The sequence below is a fragment of the Pyxicephalus adspersus genome, chromosome 6 (assembly GCF_032062135.1).
Source record: "Pyxicephalus adspersus chromosome 6, UCB_Pads_2.0, whole genome shotgun sequence".
NCBI classification, from domain to species: domain Eukaryota; kingdom Metazoa; phylum Chordata; class Amphibia; order Anura; family Pyxicephalidae; genus Pyxicephalus; species Pyxicephalus adspersus.
In genome coordinates, this window is record NC_092863.1 from 106,012,342 (window position 1) to 106,038,316 (window position 25,975).

General features: G+C 44.4%; 1 protein-coding gene across 1 annotated transcript in view; it reads right to left on the minus strand.

Moving 5' to 3' along the window:
- Positions 1-12,140: 12,140 nt before the first annotated feature.
- The window catches only part of DNAI1 (dynein axonemal intermediate chain 1), a 79,962-nt gene continuing 66,127 nt past the window's right edge, over positions 12,141-25,975 (minus strand). The window contains exon 21 of the mRNA XM_072413990.1: positions 12,141-12,333. Coding sequence (XP_072270091.1) covers positions 12,229-12,333 — 105 coding nt within the window. The 3' untranslated portion in view covers positions 12,141-12,228. The remainder of the gene's footprint in view (positions 12,334-25,975) is intronic.

A 25,975-nucleotide genomic window follows, 5' to 3' on the forward strand; every position in this document is an offset into this window, starting at 1 on the left:
CGGATTTCTGGCAGGATCAGCTGATTTACCTTCCCAGTGCTGAATGAATCAGGTGAGACTGCAGCCAATCAGAGGGGCTCATTGTTGGGATTCACACCTGGATTCACAGCTGGATTCACACTTTATTATAGGAAGGTGGCACCACCTGGGGTAGTCAGGGGCAGAAAGTGACAATGTGGGGCAGTTAGGGGTGACCAGGGGTAACTAGGAGCAGTTGGAGGGGGTCAGAAACAACCAGGGGCACCCAGAGGGAGTCAGGGGCAATCAGGGACAGCGGGGGCAATCACTGGCATGTTGTATTCTGTGCAGGGATTGGGGGGCCTCCGGACCACTTGTACTTTTCCTACAGATAAACCCCCCTCCCCCACTGCACCCCCCCTACTGCACCCCTCCCCCACTGCACCCCGACATATAAACACGCATGCAGTACCCGTGTGCACGCAATGATTACACAGCAACACCATGTGATGATAAAAAAACATTTCTGGGTGCTGTAGAGCGCCCCCTACAGACCATTTTGGGTGTCATATTTTTATTTTGAATCAGAGATTCACTGTGACTGAATGTACAGAGGAATCACCAGAGATTCACTTTGACTGTCCAGGGTAATGACTGGAGATTCACTGTGACCATGGAGGAGAATCACTGGATATTCACTGTGAATGTGCCGAGGAATCACTGGAGATTCACCGTGAATGTGCCGAGGAATGACAGAATCAGCAGAATCTCTCATAATGAGAGTTTGATGTTCTGTAAAGAGGACCTGTCATTATACACGGAGGGTTCTTCTTTATACTCCGTACAGATCTTAGTATGCTGATCATTGATTGGTGGTTTATTGGACAGAAAGAAGCAGCACAGCTCATCCGATGGTCACTCTGCTCTCTCCTCCTCTCAGCTGTTTCTGATCCAGGCCGGAGCTTCTGTGACCCCATTACAGCCTCCCCATTGCCCCCTTTTATATCCTCGGCCTCCATTGGCGCAGTGATTGCTCTTCGCTGTTCCTCTCTGTGGTTGGGCTGCAGCCATCAGACAACTGCCGGCTTCTGGGTCATGTGACCAGCGCTGGGCATTGGTATTGGCAGGCGGCCACCTCTGCCATCAGGTGTAATAATACCGCCGTGTCAGCAGCGCTGCGCTCAGACGATTTATATCTTCAGAAATCCCGAACTGTAACCACTGAACGTTGTCACCCATCCAGGAAATGACTCCACAAGGACCGTCATGGCAGGATCACCAATTATTCATATTTCTGATATTTTATAAATATCGGCACGATGAATCTTCCCTATGAATTTGATGAGTGAATAGAAGGGACAACGCTCGGCTTGCTTCTATTGGTTGCATCCTCAGGGGCTCCGCCGAGCCGGCCAATTATAAACAGAGCTGAGTGCGGTGAAAGTTCTCAGGAGCTCGGGTTTCATGTCACGTTGCCTCCTATTGGTGGAGTCTGGGGAGGCACCGCAGGGGCCGGCACTGGACAGACATGTGGTGGGAGGGGCCAGTCAGGGCTCATTGTGATTGGGGGGGGTTAATGGATAAAAAGTAAAACTGAACAGAAAACCGCCAACGTAAAATATCCCGGAGGAGTCGGAGAATCCGGGTCACAGCACCAATGTGATCAATGTAAAGGGGAACTCCGGCCTGATGAGCACAGATATATCACAAGCGGTCTATGGCCGCCATGTGAGCCACTTGTGGGTGACAACCTTAGGTTCAGTAGGGAGGTGTTGTCACTTACAGGAAGCGTGTTACTGGCAGGATCACCAGGTGAGAATACGAGGGGGGAAGCCTGAAATGGAAAACTAATGCAGCCGCCACGTGTGAGGACCAATAGGAGACGTGTTACAGTTTTAGATTTAGCGTCAGACGCTGCAATGCATTGTGGGAACCTCTGATTTATTCGGAACATAAACGGCCAATCACATGGCCCCGAGCACCATCACATGACACGATAATTATGGGTGTTATTACACGGGGTGCAGACCGGTGAGACCGGCTCCCGGTGTTGCAATGTTTGGGTGTCGCCGTGTCCCCGGTCCTGCAGCATTCTGATCTCTATTCTGGGTCATCCTGCCCACGTGTTTTCCGTGAGTCATACGTGTAGATGGAGCCGTCTCTGCTGATAACAGACGTGCTGGAGGTGTAGTGATTGTACTTTACTCTTCCCCCGGTGCAGGAAGAACACCTACCCCCAGGTACTGCCCCCACCAGGTGGTGCCGATACCTGGGCAACAGTACGACCTTATATGGTAAGTCTACAGGTCAGGTGATCTGGTGGAGATGGGGTGAAAGCCCAGTGAAACTATATTCAGCTTCCTGGGTACCAATGGGGCGATTTCCCTTCACTTCCCATCACAGGATGAAGTTAGAGGGAATCTGCGGGGAATGCCCCCTTATACTTTATACCTAGGTGAATGGATATTGTAAAATGTTTTTAATAACCCCTGGAGGATCATTATTTTGTTGTCAGCGTTGATAATGATCTCAGTGCTGCTTCTCCTTTCACTGTCCAATCACAAATTGGCGGTGGGCCCAGGACAGTCTGGGTTCAGAGGAAGTAGGTTGAATGATGCTGATCAGCAGACTGAGGACATCTTGTGGCAGAACGTAGGTATTACAGGGGAAATCTCCACATGAAAATGTTTATTGTTACTTTGCTTTGTGCCGGAGTTCTGTTTTATTTCTGAAGGTTATGGATTAGGTTAATTGTAGCTGATAGGTTAAGCCCAATATCTGTAAAGTTGTGAACTTTGATCTGCCCAAAAAAGTCACATGTGCATGGATGGTGCTGAAGGATTGGCTGAGCTCCAGGTGGGCGGTGTCATGCTGTTGTTACCCCCCCCCCCACCTCGCCTTAAGCCTTTTCCACAACCCTGAAATTCCAGGATCTCCCTAATCTGCCCGCTGCTGAGCTCCGTCCCAGATCCAAGAGGACAGGTGAGCTTTACAACATCATAAGCCACACCCAGGAGCATTATAAGGCCACACCCTTCAGGAGCGTAAGGTCACACCCAGGAGGATCATAAGGCCATGGAGGGGTCATGAAAGCCCCCCCGGTATTTGTCAAATGATGGAAACTGTGAGACGTCAACTCAGAAAAGATTTATGGATTGATTGGACGTCTCCAATACCTGGCTGGCGATCTTTCATGGTGGATCATTGGGGCCCCTAAGGTCTGGTGCCGGAATTCCAGCCAATAAACATAAACTGCTGCACACCATACAATATCCGGCTGGTTTGTCCTTTTATCTCAGCGGGTAATGACGGTGTAATTGGTCTCATTACCGGTAATAAATCAATATATATATTTATTGATCGGCTCTCTATATGGGCCCCATCCCCCTCCATGGACTCGAGCGCTCCGCCCTGTGAGATCCTTTTAGAGCCGATCTATAATGTATGACTCTTATATCACCTGAAAGTGCTGAGAGCTTTTCCTGCCATTACAGGGGGGGGGGGGAATATTTCCAGACTGAATCCCCTGAGTCAGGTAACCTCAATACATAAAGAGTGGTGGGGGAGGGGCAGAGCAGGTAATACATACATGAAGGGGTTAAATTTTACGTTATATGAAATGCATATCTTACCCTGATATCAGCTTCTTGTACACCAGGGTTCTGAGTGGAAGAAGGAGAAGCAGCACAAGGATCCAATCAGCGGTGCTGCAGTGGAAGGTGCATGCTGATAGGAGGAGAGATCAGAGTGTTGATGTGTGCAGTAACTGGATTGAAGAATGACTTCACATAACCAATTTATAAATTGGCTTGGAGTTCTTTGGCATTATTGATAATAAGATATTTTTATTTTTACAGATTTGGTTTATCAACTGATCCCCTGGCTCTATGGGCTCCTCGGTGTCACTGAGGAAAAAGCTTCCGTGAACACATAAAGTGATGGTAACCACTGTCAGCTACACTGGAGATCAGTCTGCACTGTGATTGGTGGGTCCAAGAAGGTTTCACAAGCTTCATTCACCCCATTCCTGGATTATTTGTACTGATAACAACTTCCAATCAGTTCTTGTGGTGAATATTATATTCTGTGGGGAGAAGTTCTGTTTCCAGAAGACTTGTAGAGCTCCACCCAAGACCTGTGTCCAAGAGAATTATTGGGCTTTGCTTACAAAGATTACAGAGATCCTCCCTGGAGGATTATTAGGCTCCTCCCAGGAGGACTATAAGGCTCCACCTAGGAGGAGCTAGACTGAGTTCTGTTAGAGAATTACAGAGCTCCAGCCTACAAGATTATCAAAACCAACCAAGAAGATTATAAAGCTGCTCCCTCCTTATAAAGCTGCATTGAATTGAAATATAAAACTTTTCCAAGAGGAATTAAATGTTGTACACTAAAGGATTTTAGAGGTTTGTTTGAAAGGATAAAAAAATCTCCACCCAGTAGGATTATAAAGCTCTGCCCAGGAGGATTATAGAGCTCCACCCAGGCAGATTATACAGCTCCACCTAGGTAGATTATAGAGCTCCACCCAGGAGGATTATAGAGCTCCATCCAGGCAGATTATACAGCTCCACCTAGGCAGATTATACAGCTCCGCCCAGGAGGATTATATAGCTCCACCCAGGAGGAATATAGAGCTCCACCCAGGCAGATTATACAGCTCCACCCATGAGGATTTTGCAGCTCCGCCCAGGAGGATTTTAAAGCTTCACCCAGGAGATATATAAGGTTTTCTAATAAGGATTTGACACTCCAGTTGAGAAGGTTCTCCATGTGATACGAGTACCTGAGTTTACCTGAACCTCATACACATACCACCTGCCATGGGTTCTAGACTATCTACCGGTGCGGTAGTGGCCATTTCATTTAACTGTGTAATTGCCTTGCTTATTCTGATATTATTTCTCATTTTATGTAAGGCTTGCCAGACCCCCTCTTGCCCCAATTCAACCCCCTCATCGGAGTCAGAAAACAGAAATGAAGAAAAGTATCTCCTACAACCGTGATCCATCGTTCCTCGGCTGTAAGGCATGAAGTTCACATTGCACCAAAATTATTCAGTTGTCACAAATATGTAAACCACTGCACGGGACCTCGGCATGGTAACGCTGCTTCTCTCTCTGCACCTTTTATATTCTCCCCAGATTATGGCAGCGGATTCCCTTTATCAGCGCCAAAGCCTAACAGCACAAAAGCTACGGAAGAAACCGAGCAGCCAAAACTAAAGCTTGGAAATATAAAGGTTTGAAGAAAAGAAATATCAAAGAATACTTTGCTGATCTATCTGTTATGTCTTCCTTCCAGCAGCTAGCAGCAAAAATGTTGGATTGCTGGGATTAACTCGGGTCAGGAGGATGATTTCTCCAGAACCAGGACCAGAAATGGACTCTTGTCACTCCCGGAACCTGGCTGCTTCTTTCTTCTGGACATCCAGCTATGGAGAATGCCGATCACAGGATACAGACACTCGGAAGATAAAGAATGGGGGGGTTGGCTTGGTGGACTTTGCAATAGAACAGGTACTCTTACGTGATCATTCAGGTTTCAGAAGTCGGAGGTTTAGGTAGCACTTAGTTTGGACGATTTCATTGGTCATGGGAACCAGAAGACAGCAATAGGGGGATGGAATCCACACCTATCCACGATCCAAGGACCTTCCAAGGTTCAGATGACCCTTCTAACCACTTAGCCCAGTGCTCAACCCAGAAGTTTTCTTAAGCTGTGTGGGAAGAAGCTGTAGGCAGGTGATGGCCCCTGTATTGTGACCCAACTCATAGGTAACCACCCAATAACAGCCAGGTGGTTGCTGAAAAGTGCCGGGCGGTAAACCCGGCTAAAAAGGCCAGGGGGAACACTGTAGCCTCCTGGCCAATGATAAGACATTTGTCATAGAGAATTAGGAGTGGTCTAATGCAGACCACCTACCCATACCTGTCCCACACCTATCCTACACCTGTCCCACACCTACCTACACCTGTCCCATACCTATCCTACACCTATCTCACACCTACCTACACCTATCCCACACCTCCCCCATGATCTACAGTATAGCAATAAAAAGACGCGATTGCTCAGCATTCTCAGTTATGCCCTCTAACTTAGAAGATGAGGGGGCGTTTGAGAGTACTTGACTTTAGATATGCCCCATTGGGGTATCAGCAATAGATTGAGCCAAGAGCCCATTGTGACCTCAAACACATAAACATTGCTACAGGAAGCTGGAATCTTTTATTGTATGGGTGTAATAACAATGTCCGATGTTCACTAGTGAAAAATGTGACCACTATAGACCACTAGCTGTCTGTGTATGGTTTGACCTCTGTGTCTGGCCCGAGAAATCTGACCAGTCACCTTTCCACGTCTATTCTGACCACTTGTATGATGAAATGTTATGGTGTTCATGTCTGAAACAAGGTAACCTCTGTGCTTCCATGTGTTGGGGGGGATTGTTGGGGGGGATCCATGTGTTGGGGGGGGATTGGGTCCTTCACCAGGACCAGGGGGGTATATAATGTATACATGGCCAAATGCTTGACACCTCACCTGACCTTGGAGGGTGTTTGTGGGGATTTGGGCCCATTTGTGAAATCAGGAATTGATGCTGGATGAGAAGATCTGGCTTACTATTGGCATTCCAGTTCATCCCAAAGCTGTTCAGTAGGGGTGAGCTCGGGGCTCTGAGCAGGTCGCCTTCACACCAAACTGGTCTCACCATGTCTTTATGGAGCCCCAAGGTTGGCTACACATGGGTGCCATAAGATGGCTATTCTGGGGCAATGCCACATTCCTGACCATGGTACCAGGACTGTGTCTGGGCCCACTCACTTCACTGCCCTCCTCACCAACCATTTATAACTGACTCCTCGCCTTATATTGAGACTCCCCAACCTCCAGCCGTGGCTCAGTCTTCCTCCTTGGGTTGGCACTGTGATCAATGATGAGGTAGAAGAGGAATTGGGGCAAACCGCCAACTTCTGAAATAAAGTTGGGATTTACATTTTGGATCTTCGGGGAGGTTCTAGAAAATCATTGGTGTTGTCCAAGAACTCATTTTATGAGAATTGATAGCCTAACCAAGGATGTAACCCTTCTCCAATTTCCCCAGCAGGGGCAGACTACAGGGGTAAATCTTCCCTAGGACACACACCATAATAAATACCCAACCAGAGCCCCCATATTTCCCCACTTTGTCCAAGCTAGAGTTTGTCTTTCGATGAGTATAAGGATGGCTGTCTGAGTGTTCCATCCGTCAGAGGAAGGGCCGACCCATGAATTCTGAGTATCAAACACTGCTGGTAATGGAAAGGATAGATCATGCAATCTATAGGGGAGACATATTGGAGCAGCACCCACACACCTACCCATACAAAGGGTGACAAGATCTGCCAATGTGACTCCACTTTTTGTACATTGGCAATATTTCAGGTTGTTGAAAAAGGGTTTTAGTCATCTAAAATGCTATTTTCATCAACTTTATAGCATTCCAGCAGACTGTCTGCATGGGGTGCTCCGCTGGGGTATCCTGAGGGTTCTCTGCAGCTTTTCTACAACATTTGGGTTCCTATTGGAACTCCAACTTGTGTCTTCCTTTCATCTTCATTACAAGCTGCTGCAGAAAGGGGAAAGGTTAAAAATCTCATTTCCACTGCTTATAAAGAATACCCTCAGGTGTAAAAAGGACCCCCAGACACTTTGTCAGTAAATTAAAGGTTGTACATTTTAAAGTCCAGTTTTCAGTTTAAATCAGCCAAATGCATTCCAAGAGCATCATAAAAAAGTATGCAAACTCCCACAGAGAAAAGAAAAGCCCATGTCTTGCCAGCATGCTGGAGAGAAGGATCCTTGCTCTCTTTGTAGAAGCAGAGGTCTCTCTACAGAGGTCTGACATACCCCGAGTCAGAGCCTGATCCTCAATTAATAAAGCTTGTGGTCTGTGCTGATTGGAGAGATGTAGCTGTGATTTAGCAGGGGGCACATTGAGCCCAATCAACCTACAGGAGTGTAAGGGTTGCATTTATCTTGCAGGCTGGGAGGTTGGGTATATTGGGTATTGATGTTTTTTTGTAAGTTTAGACAAATTAAGGCACCAAAACTGGAAACTTTCACTAAAAGAAATGTGATTTTCTATTGTAGCCGATTCTGCACCTTAAACCAATCAGACTGTGTGTAGCGAGCACCGCGTGTCACTTTATGGATTTAATAAACTCTGTTCCAGCTTTATGGCTGCGCTGTGTTTTGTTTCCATTGTACAAACATTCAGATAACCAACCAATGCTGTGCAGGGATCATTGCGTTCCAACCATGAAAGCTGCAGGGTCAGAGCCAACAGCCAATCACCGGCCACTCAACATGCCGGATACTGAAAAGTTAGAGATCAGTGGGATTTCAGGGATCTAACATGATCCCTGGTGATCCTGCCATCATGGCCTTGCTCAGGAACAGGGTTACAGGGTGACGACCTGTGCTCTTCTGAGGGTAGGGGTGCCCATATTGACCTGATGATGGTTCAGACCAATGGGGCTAGACCAGGGCAGAGGGGAAGGTGTGAAACATTATATCCTTTATCCTGGGAATTTAATTCCTGCATATATTACCCCCCCCCCCACCAATACAATCTATATCATGGGAACTTACAAGTCCCTATTATATGGGACACGATGACCCCATCAGAGGCGGGTGACCCTAAAGTAGAAATATGGCGCTGGAGGTTCATTGCAGGATACACTGTGTGCGACTTTGTCTCTTCTACAATAAAAGAGTCCTTTGTGTCTGCCAGCTCTGCTCAGTGTACATTATTATTATTACACAGTATTTAAATAGCACCAACATATTACGCAGCGCTGTACAATGTCTATAGCCATGTGACTAGCTGTCCCTCAGAGGCGCTCACAATCTAATGTCCCCACCATAGTCATATGTCTTTCATACAATCTAAGGTCAATATGGGGGAAGCCAATTAACCTAACTGCCTGTTTTTGTGAGGAAACTGGAGTACCCGGAGGAAACCCACACACAGGGAGAACCTACAAACTCCATGTAGATCGTGTCCTGGCTGAGATTCGGACCTGGGATCTAGCTCTGCAAAGGTTGGAGTTCTAACCGCTGAGCCACCATGCAACTATCCAAATAACCAAATAACACAAAAACACGGGGAGAACCTGCAAACTCCATGCAGATAGTGGCCTGGACGAAATTCCAATCTGGGACTCAACGCTGCAAAGCCCAAAGTGCTAACCACTGAGCCACCATGCTGCCCTGTACACTGTGTCTATTCCCTATGTGCCCACCTACCTGTGCAGGGGTCCTAAAATTCTGGGACAGCCAATCAGGAGTTGAGATTAGGCAAATGTGGAATCTGTATTTTTCTTTCTTGTAATCCTGACAACACCTTAATGAAATTACAGATTGATGAACGTTGGCTGTGTGATGATGCAGGAAAGAGAAGCTGACGGGCCGACACTGAAAATATAAGTGAATAATAGCAGCAAGGCTTCATTACTATACAGGTTTTGGAAGTAGGATTTCTCTAATCTTATGTGTATACCCCGGGGTAGGTTCCAGGTTTAGTGGATATATAATATTATTAATATAAAGGATGGAAACTTACATTTGAGAGAAAAAAAAATCTTCTCTACATCACAGCACATCCCTAATATTATAATAATGAGTTTGAGTATTTTCTAAAGTAGGACTTTGTAGTCAGAATAATGTTACCAAACTTTATAAAAACATTTCTATACAATTTTTATTAATACAAGTGATTAAAAACATTATTATTAAAAAACAGGATTTATATAGCACCAACATATTATGCAGCGCTGTACATTAAATAGGACACAGAGAAGATGTATGGAGTAGGGTGGGAACAGAATTTTGGGGATTATTTGGATGTTATACTGCAGGTTGTTCCCCTCATTGGGTTGAATAAACTCTGAGAATAATAGAGAACAACGCAGGGGGAGAAGCAGGGCAGCAGCGGGTACCAGAGGGGGCCACCTAGGGCCCGTGTTTATCCATCAGGAAGAGAAGCGTCTGCTCATACAGCAACAAAGGACAATAATTCAGCTCACTCAGCGGAAAATCTCATTAACCCTTTGTTAGCTGCATGGTGAGCAGACAACAATCTAATGGGTCATGCAGGGTCAGATATAGAGAACGCTCATTATCAGCATATTATTATATTATATTGATGAATAGTGAATACACAGATGAGGTCTGAGCAGGGACAATGATGAGAGTTGTAGTATTATTAGTATTTTGCCAATGAATTGTAAAGTAGATGATATCTGCAATCAATGATGAGGGATGTGTAACAACAGGGGGCAGTATATAGGGGCAATATATAGGGGTGGGTAAAATAAGGTCAGTATGGGTAGGTTTTCTGCAGACACTCTGCTTTCCTTCCACATCCTCGTAGGTTAGTAGTTCTTCCACACGACTATGGAATCTGTACAGCACTATGGAGTATGTCGGTGCTACATAAATACATAGTTATAATGATACATATCCATCTCAGTTTAGCCGAACGTTGATAGCTTTATGTGGCGGATTTTGGGCCTTGCAGCATCTCAGCAGTGACTACAGGAAAGTAAATATTTAGTCTGAGTCTCCAGAGCGGCCGGATAAAGAGAAGATTCACACAGAGTGAGAATTAGAAATACTCCATTATCACCCATCGGGGGGGGCAGAGCTAAAATCTTCCCTGGAATTACAGAAACACCTTCCAGGAGCAGAATGACGGGATCAGTATTATCAGAATGTGATCTATCTCCTTGGGGGCCCATTGACACCATGCAATGATTTAACGTCTGTGTATTCTGCGGAGTCTGTATTAAAAGGTCCCCCTGTAATTTTGGCATAGCACCTATTGAAGTGGGCTTCCAGATTTCACAATACGCCCCTATACACTCCTTATGTCCTTTGTGGGGCAGCAGATGTGGGGGAAGAATCTTTGCTGAGTTTCTAGCTCTGTATACCTGCTGGCCCATTACCTGCTGTTCTCATCTCTGCACGGAGTTCCTGGGTCTGCACCCATTATCAGGGAGTCTCACTGCAGAGATGCAAGGAACCCAGTTCTGTGCACCTGCTGCTTCCACTTTTATTTTATAATATGCACAATGTAACAGGTTTAGCTAGAACACAAAAAATTGGCATTGGCACCAGGTGTGGGGGACAAACAAAGGTGTGCCGGAACATTTAAAACTCGCAGTTAGACAAGAACATGTAAAGACAAGTCCAGACTCTTGCAGCAGATCTCTCGGCTGATTCTCAGATATAAGCAGGCAGCCACAGACCCGGCTCCATCTTTTCCCGAAATATTTCTTACAGGTGGCTGACTTTGGATTCAGCCGGCACCTCCTTCACACTCCTCTGTGCCTTCCTCAGGTCTCCCTGCACCTTCCTCCATCTCATCAGTCTCTGCAATCAGCCCTATAATCTACATGGTAATATCTAATCAGGCTTTAAATGTGGTATTTACCTTGACACAGAACTCGCTGAAGTTTGTTTTGTTCAATCAGTAAAACACTGTAATGATAACTGCTGGCTGTGAGAAGACCGGATGGTGGGGGTGGTTGTTGTACCCATAGCTGGCACCGCTCTTTCTCCAGGTTTTGCAGCATCAGCTCTGCGAGAGTTTTTTTTCAAACTTTTAATGTAGCCGCTTTATTCTTTTTCATCTCTTTATTTTACATATGGCTTTGATACCAATACAGCAGGAAGTTTGATCTTTCTGTGTTTATGGCTTTGGGCTGTGAAGGATACAAGTATAGAATCTCTTTTTACAGAAACCTTTTATCTGAGAAATTCTGCTGTCTGAATGAACATCACAAATAAAAGAATTAATCCAAGGAGCGTACAAGGCAAAGGATTTCTTCTGATCCGTCAGTGTGTCGAGCACAGCTAGTGACCCCTTCACCTGTACAACCAATGAAAGGGGTCTTGCATCTCTGGGTCACCTGACTTTGCCGGCGCTGCTCATCAGCTTAATATGCAGCTCTGTGTACGTAAAGGTAAAATGAAAACCAATACAGTTCTCTGTTATAATTAAAATTAATTTTAGGAGCATTTCACCTTCATGGTATATAGGGGCCCTCCCATTTCTTACACCCGGAGTGACAAAGTGGAATTTAGTCGTCATTCTGCAAACTCTTTATACAAACACCTGTAAATTGTCTGCCATGTATAATAGAGATATACTTTTATTTATTCTATACATTTCATGGAATCAGTTTTGTGTTCAGCCCGGACATCCTTTGGATCGTTGTGATCTCACTTCCCAGATTTGTTATCCGGCTCTCTGACCAGAGCAAGCAGTCGGTCCAGCTTGGCCACTTCCACCTCCGGCCCCTTCTGGACTTCTTGTCCTTTCTTCTCCTGAAACCACAACACAGACATCAGTTACAATCGTATCCAATTCACCGATTTCCACATGGGGTCAATAAATCAATAGGAGCCCATTCAGTGGCAACACACGAGCACAATGCATCATTATCACACTTTACACTCACGTTACACTTTTCTAAAAACCTTTAAAGAACATCCAGACAATTTAAAACAACATTCACAACCTATTTTTGTTGCTCTTTGGATATTGTGCAATAATCGTATAATAACAATACAATAACAACCGGGTTTCATTGACCACTTGGCCCCATTGTTTCTTTAATTTCCCATGTAGTATTCTCCTTTAAACTAAAGACCCCCAAAGGGCTGTTATTAGGACCAGACCCGGATTACCATGCTGGACCCAGGTGGCTGGTTGTGTCAGACTAGCCGGAGATTCGCAGCAGTTACATCTCACTGCGGATAAATAGCTGGGCACCGAGGAGCCACTGTAATGGGCTATAATAGTTCTCTAGGCAGCTACAAATTGTGATGTGATCATCAACAGCTGCATCAGATGACATAAGGAGTCATAAAACTGGAGATTCTGTGGTTCCAAACGCTGCAAAAATCAGTCACTCAGCACCAAGCTAGACTGCAATTTGTGGACCCGACCATCACACCTATATATATATATATATATATAGGAGCTTGTTGGATATCCCATTACAGTACTATGAGTATTACTATACAGCTGGCCCACCTTAGCAGCTAGATGAGCCCCGAACACACCTCTGGCACAGGATTTGGGGGTGCCCATTTAACCAAAAGAAGGTTTGTGAAATTTATTGCAACCACCATTCCATTTCATCTCAAAGGTGTTCAGTAGGGTGGAGGTCAGAGCTCTGTGCAGGACACTCGAGTTCCTTCCTACAATACTGGTGACCCCATGTCTTTATGGAGTTGGTATTATCCAAGATTTTGGAGGGTGTCTGTGGGAATTCGTTCACATTGGGAAAAGTGGGGTCAGGTATTGGGGGTTGGATGAGAAGACCCGGCTCATGTCCTTTATTAGGGAGTTACACTCACCCTTCTTTTAAAGGCCCTGACGTCTCATTACACAAGACTAGGGGGGATTTGCCCCCATTTGTAAAAGTGGGGCACTTATGGTGGTTGAGAAGGGCTTTCTCACCATTCCAATTCATTCCAAAGGTGATCAGTAGGGTTGAGGTCAGGGCTCTGTGCAGGACACTCGAGTTCCACCTCACCAAACTGGTGACCCCATGTCTTTATGGAGGGGGCTTTGAACCTCGGGGCAAAGTCATGGGGGAACAGAAAAGGATCCTTACCAAACTGTGACCACAAGGCTGTCCAATAGTACAGTGTCCTCTATGTATATTGTAGTGCTTTTTCCTTCTTTCTTGTTTAGTCCCCTGCCCTTCATGCTGCACACATGACAATCTATGATAAAAAGCTGCCCAATTGTTTGAAGGTGGCTCAGCAACATAGGGCATTGGTCCCAAATGGCACCATAACAAAAGAATTATTATTATTATTATTATTATTATTATTATTATTATTAATAATAATAAACAGGATTTATATAGCGCCAACATATTACGCAGCGCTGTACATTAAATAGGGATTGCAAATGACAAACTAATGCAGACAGTGATACAGAAGGAGAGAAACCTGCCCTGAAGAGCTTACAATCTAGAATTCTGTCTGACCTTGCACTGTGATTGTTTTGCTCCGGTGGTGTAAATATTCTCTCTATCACTGAGATCTCATGTCTTCCAAGAATCTGTTCATCGACTTTATTCCACAGCTGCCCAATCAATACAGCGACTGACAGAAGTAAGACTTTGAAAAAAAGATTCAATTTTTGTATTTTCCATTTGATATTTTGGCAAAATCTTTACATTGACGGGCAGCTACAAATCTGTGAAGCATCTTGATGGAACAAAAACTGATCACCGATTTATTTTTTTCGGCTGCTTCACCAATATATCCAGTTTTTTTTTTTTTTACGATCGATGTTCCATAAGGCATATTGGTTCAATTATTACCAATATAGATCAAATATTAAGCTGGTGGACAGTACATTGCATGCCTGTATTCAATCACAGGATTAATTTAAATTGATTTTATATTAATATATTCCATAGATGACAGAATTTTTTGCTTATTTTTGTTGCCTTTCATTATCTTACTGTCAATGTAAAGGCTTTCCTCTGATTGGTGATGGTGAGGAGCCCAGATAGTTCTCAGTGCTGATAAATGTGGGGCGCAGAGCGGCGGGGGTTCTGGTAGGATCACACATTGCTATGTAGGTCAGACATTGAAGTGGCGTGCTGTAATGGAAGGTTTACTCCACAATGAAGACATGACTGGATGAGAAGAATGAGAAGAAAGGCCTCATTAATCACAGCCCGCCGGAGTCACTCACTGCGCACAAAAAGCTCTCAGCTGGTGCATCTATAATAACACACAGCCCCGGGGCCCGCGCCGTCACAGTACTCGTTATACAGAGATTCTGGGTGTTCTACAAAGGAGATGGGGGGCAATGAGCGTCGTCCTCCAAGGAGGGCTCTCGTTAACTCTTTATAACCTCCTACATACTAAGCAGATACAGAGCCCCATCAATGGATATCTGGGAAGTGCAAGAAGACGAAGCTATACAGCAGTGCTGTCCTTCTGCAACGCAATACTTCCATTAACCAGCTATTATGCTCCACTGACCAATACACGGACATTAGGGCGAAATGTATATATGACTACCCCCCTCCAAATAATGGAGTTTAGGTGTCCCCAATGAGGGGTCCTGGTAATCCTTCATCATACAAAGACATTGTGGACAATTGGGCTCTTCCTTGTGGTCACAGTTTGGTGAAGACCATTTTCTGTTCCCCCATGACTGTGCCCCGGGGTACAAAGCCAGCTCCATAAAGACATGGCGTCACCAGTTTGGTGTGGAGGAACTCGAGTGTCCTGCACAGAGCCCTGACCTCATCCCTACTGAACACCTTTGGGATGAACTGGAATGGTGAGCCAGGTCTTCTCATCCAACATCAGTGCCCGATGGGGCCAAATCCTCACAGACAATCTTGTGTAAGGAGTCAGAGCCTTTAAAACAGGGGAACGAGTAAGTCCCTATTAAAAACCAAAAGCTAGGGTCTTCTCATACAACCCCAGTGCCTGAACCCACATTTCCCGGTGGGGACAAAGTCACACAGACACCCTACAAAATCTCACTTTTAAAATCACCTCTATATTACAAGCCTTGGAGGTATAAACCCATTTTAATGGGCATGGTTCTGGTATGGTTCCCGTACATGCTCATACAGGGGTAACGGTCAGAGATCCAACATTTTGGGCCATAACTGGGCCGTAAAATGTCTTGCAGAGATTCTAGGGTCTGCCTGATTCAGTCAGTATAAAACATTCTCATTATCATCCGCATGGGAAATCAGCAGCAGGCTGTCCCCACACCTGACGATTCCCGCTGTGACGTCTCCATCTTTTCTCTTCATAATATAAAATGCACAGAAATTATACTGCAAGCCTCTTCGTTTTTGATATCTTGGAGCCAAACAGCAGCCATAAAAGATCAATGTATGAAAACTCATGTCTGGTAAATAGCGCAGATGTGGCGGTCTGGTAATCCATTGTGTGGTCTTTCCTGATGGGTCTATTGGAATAAAAGCCAGTGATTGAGCCATTAATACAGCACCTGCCTGATGAATGGCGGGTGCTTCATTTGTGGGATCAGCATTTCAAATCAAAAGGAAGCAAAGACATTTTTTGTAAATGTTGAGCGTTACCATGATAAGGACAGTGTATACCTCTATAATGCAGGCCCACTATGAAAAATTCTGGATATTACTCAGCATCATCCTGCACCTCTGTCATGTGTTGAACCCTAGCCATTGGCACCCAGGCCTAAACAATGTCACATGATCCTTCACAGCTGGGTAAGTATTGGGTAAGTGTGCCATCTGCAAAAGAGGGCCGGTAAGGAGTTTTATGGGTCGGAGGAGGGGGCCCCTGTATTACCCTGAATGGTGACAAGTAACGGGTCAGGCAGAGATTCAGATTGAAATTGTCACCATACATTTTTTAGAGCCGTCCCTGAACAGGATCCAAATGCACCATTTGTTTAGGTCCTCCTTGGGGACACAGGAGACACACAGTGCCAAGTATTGGGTCTCCCTGATATCTTCTACCCCCCATTATTACAAGGATACATTTACCTCAGATGCGGAGATATTGTACAAGTGAGGATTTGTTCACCTTGCAGGTTATCGTCTATGCATGCTCATGTTCCATACCAGGGGGTTCTCCGGAATGCGGCGTGGGATTCGCTGCTATCGCTATCTCCAGCACACATTGCAATGCCGCTACCGCATCTGGCTTGGGATTTACAGGCCGATAGCATGCAAATTGTCTTCTGCCGGCACAGAGGGAATTGTGCGTGAAATTACAGCATTTTATCTGTCACTCCAGCAGAAGTGGCGGATCTGACCGCTACAGAACAGTCCGATAATGTGACCGGCGGATGACACCGAAGAACATGGGAGAATGATTGGCACACAAGGACGTGTCATGGCACATTGAGGACACCAGTTCTACAAATCTACAGAATTGTAGAGGGGGATGAGTCACTAAGGGGCACATGGCGACAACCAGATATGGTGGTGTACCGTATTTATTAGGGCAAAACATCTCGATGACGCAATTGATCGATTTTAATGGTTTATTGGTAACTGGCAATAGCATGCGTCATAGCAATAAACACTCTTTGTTGGCAAAATAACCACATCAGCCATTATAATTGCAACCCAACACACCTAGGCAGTGCACCATAGCACATGTCTGTTATACTGAACCACAATGTATAGATGTTTGCCAGGCCCAAACGCTGCACACTGCGGATCCGAATCAACCAAGGAGCCTTATTGGCCCCAGATGAAACAGGTGACTGTATAACCAGAACATTACGCCCCCTTGTGGAATTTATTCATGAAGAATATAGATGGTAACCAATGGAAAACAGTGCAAGTCTGGTGCTCTATGCACTGCAGTGCCTTGCAGCCTATTCACATAAACAGGCTGCTACCATAACGCATGGCAAATGCATGTTTATTACTACACTTTAATGAACTCTCCCCTTGCTGGTTGGAAAGAGAGAAAGCAGCCACAGAATCTGATATGCAGCCTTGTATCTGCCACCTCCAGGGCCCATTCACAGAGTGCATGGTAATGTGTGCATAACATGCAGGTTGGTGTGTGCTGTGAATGTATGTCACCCTGTGCTGCAATGCATTGTTCATACACACATTGCAGTCTTTACGTTTCTTCCATTATTCTCATAATGTAATTCTCACACATTGTGCTTCGTTACAGCTCTCCATAATGTCCTAACTCACCCTGTTCTTGCTTTGGGACTGCATTGGGTAGCGATGCCTGTGAACAAGTCCTCGCAGACGCTGGCACACACCCCATGGCGTCCGGGAAGCGTGCCAAGGAAGGGGAGAGGCCACACTCGGAGATGATTACAGTTTCTGTAGATAGCAGTCAGGTGGATTGGAAACAGCAAAATACTTTAATAAAAACTTCAGGGAACAAATGATACAAATCCCAGATCCAATGTCATCCAGAACTCAATGCAGCTGTGATCTGAGTGCTCTGTAAGTTGCTGCAGCCAGGATTCAGATATCACCCCATAGGGTTACTGAACGTTACCCCTTATACCCCCATGTACCTTCATCACTGTTGCTTCCTAAAACATTCACAGCATGCAAATATTTAAATCTACTGGCTTGCAGTGGGTGCGATTTCCAAATCCTCATTTTACTGGGAAGAAAGTTATGGGTCCTGTATGCACCTCAAAGCTTTTTAGCACTGGACTGAAAGTTTAAAGATGAACTCCAGGCAAAAAAAAAATAATTAGGGAATGGGAGAAGCAGAACAAACAGCCAATCAGGTGTGCAGCGGTGTTCATGTGCCATCAAGAAGCATGCTGATTGGGTGATGGAGAGATGAGCTCAGAGATCTTCTGCTTCTCTTGGCTATCATGTGATCACTGTAAAAGTCACATTTCCCTCTTTTATATATTTTGGTAAGCGCATGTGAATTGTGTTACAGAATAGTGTGCCATATGGCCATCCTTATATTATCACTTATTAATGGACAGGCCGGGCACTTCACACACGAGTGCTGAGCAGGGTCACGATTTGGGGCCCATGTGTGGATTCTGTGGGCAGACGGTATTGTGCCACATGGACATGTGTCCCCAGCTCAATATTACTCCAATACACAGCGGAGGGGAATTGTGAATGTTTCTGTGAATACAATGAGCACACAATGTCGGCTGTTCCTGGCAGAGCTGCCATTTCTCACCAGTTAGTTGGCATGGCAGAATTCTGGCTGCGAATAATAAATGTGGAAATCGTAGTTTTACTACCCAAAATAGATTGGATTACTGATCCCCACACACAGCACGGCGGGTCCCGGGTGAACCATGGACACAACGTCAAGGCTCTATACCTATGACATAACTAAACAACGAGCAATACTCCTATATATGTGCATGCTGATAGCACAGACATCTTCCATGGCGCTGTACAAGTCCATAGTGAGTGTGTCACCTCTGATATCCCTTCTTCTTGGTATTGCCTACAATCCTTCCATTCCTCATTTTGAATTGAAATTTATGAACCCATCCACCTGGGTAACCAGGCTCTCTGCATGCATGTGTAAACTCTATTTTCAGTTACCGGACTCAGCTCAGAAGTTCTAATAATCCAACCTGATACCCGGCTGAGCAGAACGCTGACAGAAAGACGAATGTCGGCCAGTCCCTGGTTTGCATGTTATTTGCACTCAGATTGGCAGTGAGAAGGATGAAATAAGAACGGGCTGGGTAAAGCTGACGTATTATCTGATTTTATTTTGTCCACCCCAGGCTCTCCTTCCCCTCATCATTATGCTGGTGACATTTCTAAGTTTTCATTTTCTTTATTTTAGTCCTTGTGCTGTCATTACTATTATTACACATTATTTATATAGCGCCATCATATTACGCAGCACTGTACAAAATCCATAGTCGTGACACTAACTGTTACTGAAAGGAGCTCGCAATCTAATGTCCCCCCCATAGTCATATGTCATTATTATAGTCTAAGGTTAATTTTTGGGGAAGCCAGTTAATCTAACTGCATGTTTTTGGGATGTGGGAGGAAACCGGAGTACCGGGACGAAACCCACACAAACACAGGGAGAACCTGCAAACTCCATGCAGATAGTGCCGAACCTGGGATCTAGCGCTGCAAAGGCCGGAGTGCTAACCACTTAATGCTATGCTGGCAGACGAGCAATGGGCAGACCGGGTAAAAAAGCCGCACAACAATCTCAATTCTCCTCTGCAATATGACAGAAGTCAGGAGCTGAATATGCTTGATGTCCTTCAGTCAGTAAATGAGGTGGTACAACTGTGCAAGACTGAAGGGGAAGCTGGAGGGCAGATTTACTGAATAGAGAGGAGGCTTGGGGGCAGATTTAATTTAGGGGGAGGGCAGATTTGATAGGGGGGAAACCTGGAGGGCAGATGTACAAAGTGTTATGGAGGAACTCAAGTGTCTAGCACAAAGCTCAACCAAACTGAACACCTTGGGGATAAATTGGAATTCAATGAAGGGAAGGCTGGAGGGTAGATTTATTCTAGGGAAGGCTAGGGGGCAGTTTTGATGAAGAGGAGGCTGAAGGGCATATTTAATCTAGGGAAGGCTGGAGGGCTGATTTGACGAAGGGAGGCTGGAGGGCATATTTAATCTGGGGAAGGCTGGAGGGCGGATTAATACAGTGGTTTGGAGGAACTCAAGTGTCCTGAACAGGGCCCTGACCTCAACCAAACTGAACACATCGGGGATAATTGGAATTCAATGATAGGAAGGCCAGAGGGTAGATTTTATTTAGGCAAGGCTGGAGGGCAGATTTGATGAAAGGGAAACCAGGGGGCAGGTGTACACAGTGGTATGGAGGAATTTGAGTGTCCTGCACAGGGCCCCGACCTCAAGCAAACTGAACGCCTTTTGGGTGAATTTGAATGGTGATCCAGCCCTTCCTATCCAACATCAGTATCTGACGTATATCTGATGTATTGAGAAGCCGGGGATTTTAACATCATCTTAAAGGCCATAGTGCTAGGAGAGGGTCTCCAGTGGCTCACATTGGTCGGATGGTCAGGTGTATATAAATTTTTGGCCATACCATGCGTTAACATGCTCAGGGCCAGAAGGAAGCAGCAGAAGGGTCGAAGGCTGGACAGAATGTCGGTATGAATCTACAGATGAAATATAATTTGGAAATGTGACATCACTTCTGTCTTTTATGTAGATGTAACAATAAATTGTCTATGGGATACAATTCCGTTCTGTACAGAGCTCTCATTATATCACAGAATCCCATAATCCTCTGCAGAGCAGTGCTCCAACCTTCCAGCTGCGCCGTCGCCAATCATTACATGCTTTGGGCACGGCGGTAGGTTGGGTACCTTCAGCACAATTATTGCAATGCTCATCTCAGTAAATCGCCTTTTTCTGTTATTCTGATCACAAAAGTCAGATCTGATGGCAATTAACGGGCCGCTCACAATATGTTGGCCGCTTCAGATTCTGTACAGAATGCCGGCGTCCAATCAGGCATGATCACTCTTTATAAAACACGTCAGAACCCCATCTGATATCTAACATCTATTCATGTGCGGTAATAAAAGCTTTAGAGCCGCCTGATGGGGTCCGGCCCGTATACGTCAGCTGGCCAATGCACAGGCCAACGTAGATGAAAGAAGCTTTGCATATTCCACCGAGGCCTCTAATTCCAGATTATTTTGTCTCGCAGGAACTAACCCAGTTATGGCTCCTTTAATCTGATTGTCCAATTACTAATTACAGGTCTCATTAAATCACAACGTGATGAAGGGAATGACCCCCACAGGGGCTCACACACACGAGGCAACACTCCGATTCATGGGGAATGGTTTGTATGAATGATGTGAAGATTTCTCTTTTCCTCTGGTTCTGGGGACATCTGAGTTTTAGATAAAATTCCCCCAGTCAGAGCAAAGTGCAGAGATGGTGGGAGCTCCTAATATGGGCCCAGCAAATGTGAAGTTGGGATTTAAACTGTATACCGGTGAAATGTTAGTTTTGGGTTGCAGGGTTAGTGGCAGGTGTATATTATTTGTGCAATATTTGCCTATGTATATCAACCCATGCACCGGCTCCTCTGCACATCTGCCTAACAAATGATCTCTGTCCCGGCAATCATTCTGTCCTTTGTATGACCTCCACACGTACGGTGAATGGCGTCATAGACTAGCAGTGCCCATACAAAGGACAACTGATAATACAGAATTACTGATCATTTAGTTCTGCTTTAGGAGTCCAATTAAAACTAAAGATAGAAACATTTTCCCATTATTCACACATTAAAGTCTGTGATCCCCTGTGCTGATATTTAGAACACATAAAGGAGGGGACTGCAAACTGAGGGACAACCCCCACCCACCAGAAACTTCAAGGCTGCAAATCCGGCTATTTACCTGGGGTCCAAATAGGCTTAGAGTTCCTCTACTAAAATTAAAAACCCCTTTAATGCTCTTTTATTGTTCATGGACCCCTGCCCACAAATCAGATGTCCTCAATGTATCCTGGGAAAAAGGGATCTAAGTCGGGGAAAAGAATAGGAACTGGAAAAAAGGAAAATGAAAGAGCTAAGATATCTGGGTTTGGTCACAATTTAGTGGTAAAGGCCTTTTTCCTCTGTAGGATTCTGGAGCCTGTTGCAGCAATGTGCAGTGCAGAGTGAATACACCGCCATGACACTTCCCCCAGAATTGGCTGCCATGATCACATGACTGATAGAAGAGTTTGTGTTGCTCAATGTCTATATCTCATTCATGTAAAAAAAAAAAGCCTCAAGCTGGTGGACGATTCTTATGTCTACAGTTTCCGTATTTTGGGCTCATACACCAACAAGTCAATAATTAGCAGAATTGGGGAATCTGTGCCCTCGTGGTGGGTTCTAGGTGCACCAGTAAAATTTGACATATTAGAAGAAGGAGCAAAATTATAAAAATGACAAATCATTTTGCATTGGGGGCATCAGGGCTTTGCAAACCAGCAGGGTTGCTGGTCCAACATTGGGGAGTATTTTTATATTATATATGAAGTTGGGGTTGTTCTCCTTTTTATCCCAAAAATCCATAGGTTCCATCCAAAGTTTTGCCAATCGGCAATTTACTACAGATAACCAGTAAGGAATTTTGTATCTGAGAACGAGGGTAACACGGTCACTGGATCTTGTCTAGCTCATTAATTGGAAGTTGAAGGGGTGTTGGAGCCTTTTGGTCAGGGGTATATGAAGTATAGATTTGCCCTGTACTTATATCAGGTCATTCATTTACATCGAGAACTCACAAGGACATGGAAGCTGCTAAAGCCTGCTTATTACCCCATATTACCCCTCCTCCATCTTCCAGCTATTTTTATATCCTGTGCATTCTTTTAGCAGCAGATGTGATAGCTGGGTTTGGCCATTATAAATCCAGTAATATGTGTGAGAAGAATGGGCCAAACAGATTGAAGTATTTAGTGGACGTGGTGCTGCGAGTGCTGGATTAACATTGAGCCTACAAGCTGCTCCCAGACACTTTGATGCACATCAAACCCCGCACCCTCAGCGACGACCGTACCGCCGCAGCCTGCTAACGTCTGTCTGCCGCTTTGTGATGGAAGATAATCTGCAGAATACAGATCACAAGGAGAATTAGCATTTTCTGCACAAGCAATTAGAGAACAGACCGACCAGAGAGGCGACATTTCTGGGGGTCACATAAACGAATGTCCCTGTCACTGGCTGTTAAGGACTTGTGAACACTGAGTTTATTTTGTGTGTCAGAACCGCTGTTCTTTACATTCAAGGGGAATGCAAAAGCAGCTCAAAGCAATTTAGAAGCAGGTCAGGGGGATCTGAATTGAAAGGCAAATACAAGCTGTGTGAGTGCAACAGCTTAAAGTGGAACAACAGGCAAATGTTTTATTGTTTTGTACAGAATGGAAATTAGCTGGAATCCTTGTCAGTTTGTTTCTGCTGTGAGAAATCTCACTTCCTGTCCAAGTGGGGACACAGCCAGTAATAACATAAACATTGCAATGGCTCTAATCTGCTTTTAATATTATTTTCATGATGTGCGTATAAAGTCAGACCCTCACTTTGCCAAAGTCCTGTGAGATTTTATACGTCTGGAAGCTGCAATTCCCTAATAAAACTTTCCAATTTCTAGTGCTGGTTAAGAATCCACAAAACACCTCATGGGGTCACTGGGGACAATCACATCTGCACCATGCAACTTATCTTTCAGAGTTCTGAGGTTCTTTTCTAAGGTACAGTTTTGACTTGAGAGGAGGTTTGCTCTGCCATAGTTGAGGAGGCAAATGTGGGACTCATAGTTCTTCAAGACAGAGAAGCTTCCGACCAACACTTGCATTGCATTAAAGTGGAACACTGCGCCTCTAGAGCTGCTTCCTTGTCCTATTCAGCTTGCTCCTACTTTCTGCTCATTTAAAAGAGCCCTCAAAACCCAACGCTTCAACCTCACCTACCCATCTTCTGTCTCCTAAACACTCACCACTCATCCACCATTTCATATCTCCCCTCCTATTGTGTGATACTTCCCCCACCTCATAGATTGTAAGCTCTTCGGGGCAGGGTCCTCTCCTCCTCCTGTGTCACTGTCTGTATCTGTCTGTCATTTGCAACCTCTATTTTATGTACAGCGCTGCATAATATGTTGGCGCTATATAAATCGTAATTATTAATGATAATAACAATAATAATAACACGAACAAACAAAAGGAACAGCTAGAGGATTGTGAGCTGGACAAATATCAGTCTTCTAGTAAAGTACAAATGGATTTTGAAGAAATGTCTTTGGCTCTTTAGCACATTTTACTCTATTTGGTACCTGGTACCTCATATCTATCCTGGGGCCACTTGAACAAGCTGATATGGGAGCAAAGGGAGATTCATATATTGATGTTATGACCGGCATGCTCATACATATATAACATTACCATTGTTATGACCTCTCAGTTTTTCAATCTATTACGAAGTACCTTGATGTGATGAAGCAGACGATTTTCTGTGAAACGTGTATTCATTGATAGTGGTACTGTTACATATTGTAGCCCTAGAAAGCTCATTATTTTTGGTGGTTTTGTATAACACTGTAGTGTTCAAAAACCTTTTAAATGGAGATAATCATACTTTGCTTTTTGTAATACAAGGTGCTCTATATATTGGTTTTTGTCTTGGTGTATAAAATGCTAAAAATGTATTGAAAATTATATGAATACTTTTTAAAGCAATATTAATAAATGGAAATGTTAAATTTTACATTGATGTTGACATTGTCTTGAAAAACCCCAATATGTGTCTTAAAAGAAATGTATATTAAAGTGGAATCCTATTTAAGCACTCCAGGTTATAGGTAATCATTCATATCCCTTGGATGCATATCATTTTATTTATATCATTTCTAGGATGTTAGCAAATCCATACTTTCTCCAGATTTTCTTTGAATCCCAACTAACCCTAGTGCTCTAGGAATCCTCTACCATGTACTGTTAATTTGCAAAACAGAATATACATAAAACAATTTATTTAAAGTGGAACTAAACCCATGATACTCACCTGTCCCCGTTCCATCGCAAGCACGGCCATCGTCTTCTCTTCCACATTCCAATCTTTTGCCATTAGGATTGGCTGGGCCTGGGCGACAGAACTCCCCTTCAGGAGTTCATTTAGTTCCGGCACCCACAAGGAAAGCCAGGATTGCTGGGAATTCCCGGCAACAAATGTTCCACATATAGGCCTGTCTGTAATCTTGTATATGTATTTGTATTATGTAACTCATTTATCTGCACCTTGGCTTTTGCACAATATAATCTTTTTATAGCCAATTGTTGTGTGTTTAGTCCTTTGCTGATGACCGTCTTAGAACTCCTAAGGCCTTGGAGGATTTTTTTATTATTGAATTAATATTCTTATTATACTGGATGTTATCCTCAAGAATAATCAAAATTTCTTACACTCATGAACAACTCAGCAACATTTGACAGCTTGGAGACATTCAGGTAAGTCCAGTTATTGCAGAAGAGACATAGCCTGTCCTTTTCTGCAATAAACATTCCCCTGATCGCCAACGTTCAATAAGTGGGATTTTAATTCTACTTTAGGAGGGTGCTGGCTAGCAGATCTGACGAAGGACCGGTTCTAATGGACTTTTGTTTGCTTTAATGGACTGGTTTGTTTGCTACCAAACAAGCTCTGGAGTGCCTCAAACTGATGTCAAACTGAACCACTGAAACAAACCCAAAGCCCATAAGCACGACTCTTTAGTTTTCTGCATACAGAAACATTTAATTGCTTTCAGCAGTTTAGAGGACCGCTTTGTACAACAAAGGTTCCTCTGGGGTGCAACCTACCTCAGATTAAGCACCCCATGAAAATGCAATTTACACAATACAATTGTTTTTACCAAAACGTTATAATTCTTGCAAGTTCCTGTGAAACTTTTAGATGTAAACTATTAAAATATAAAAATATGCATTTAAAGGTCATTTTTGGG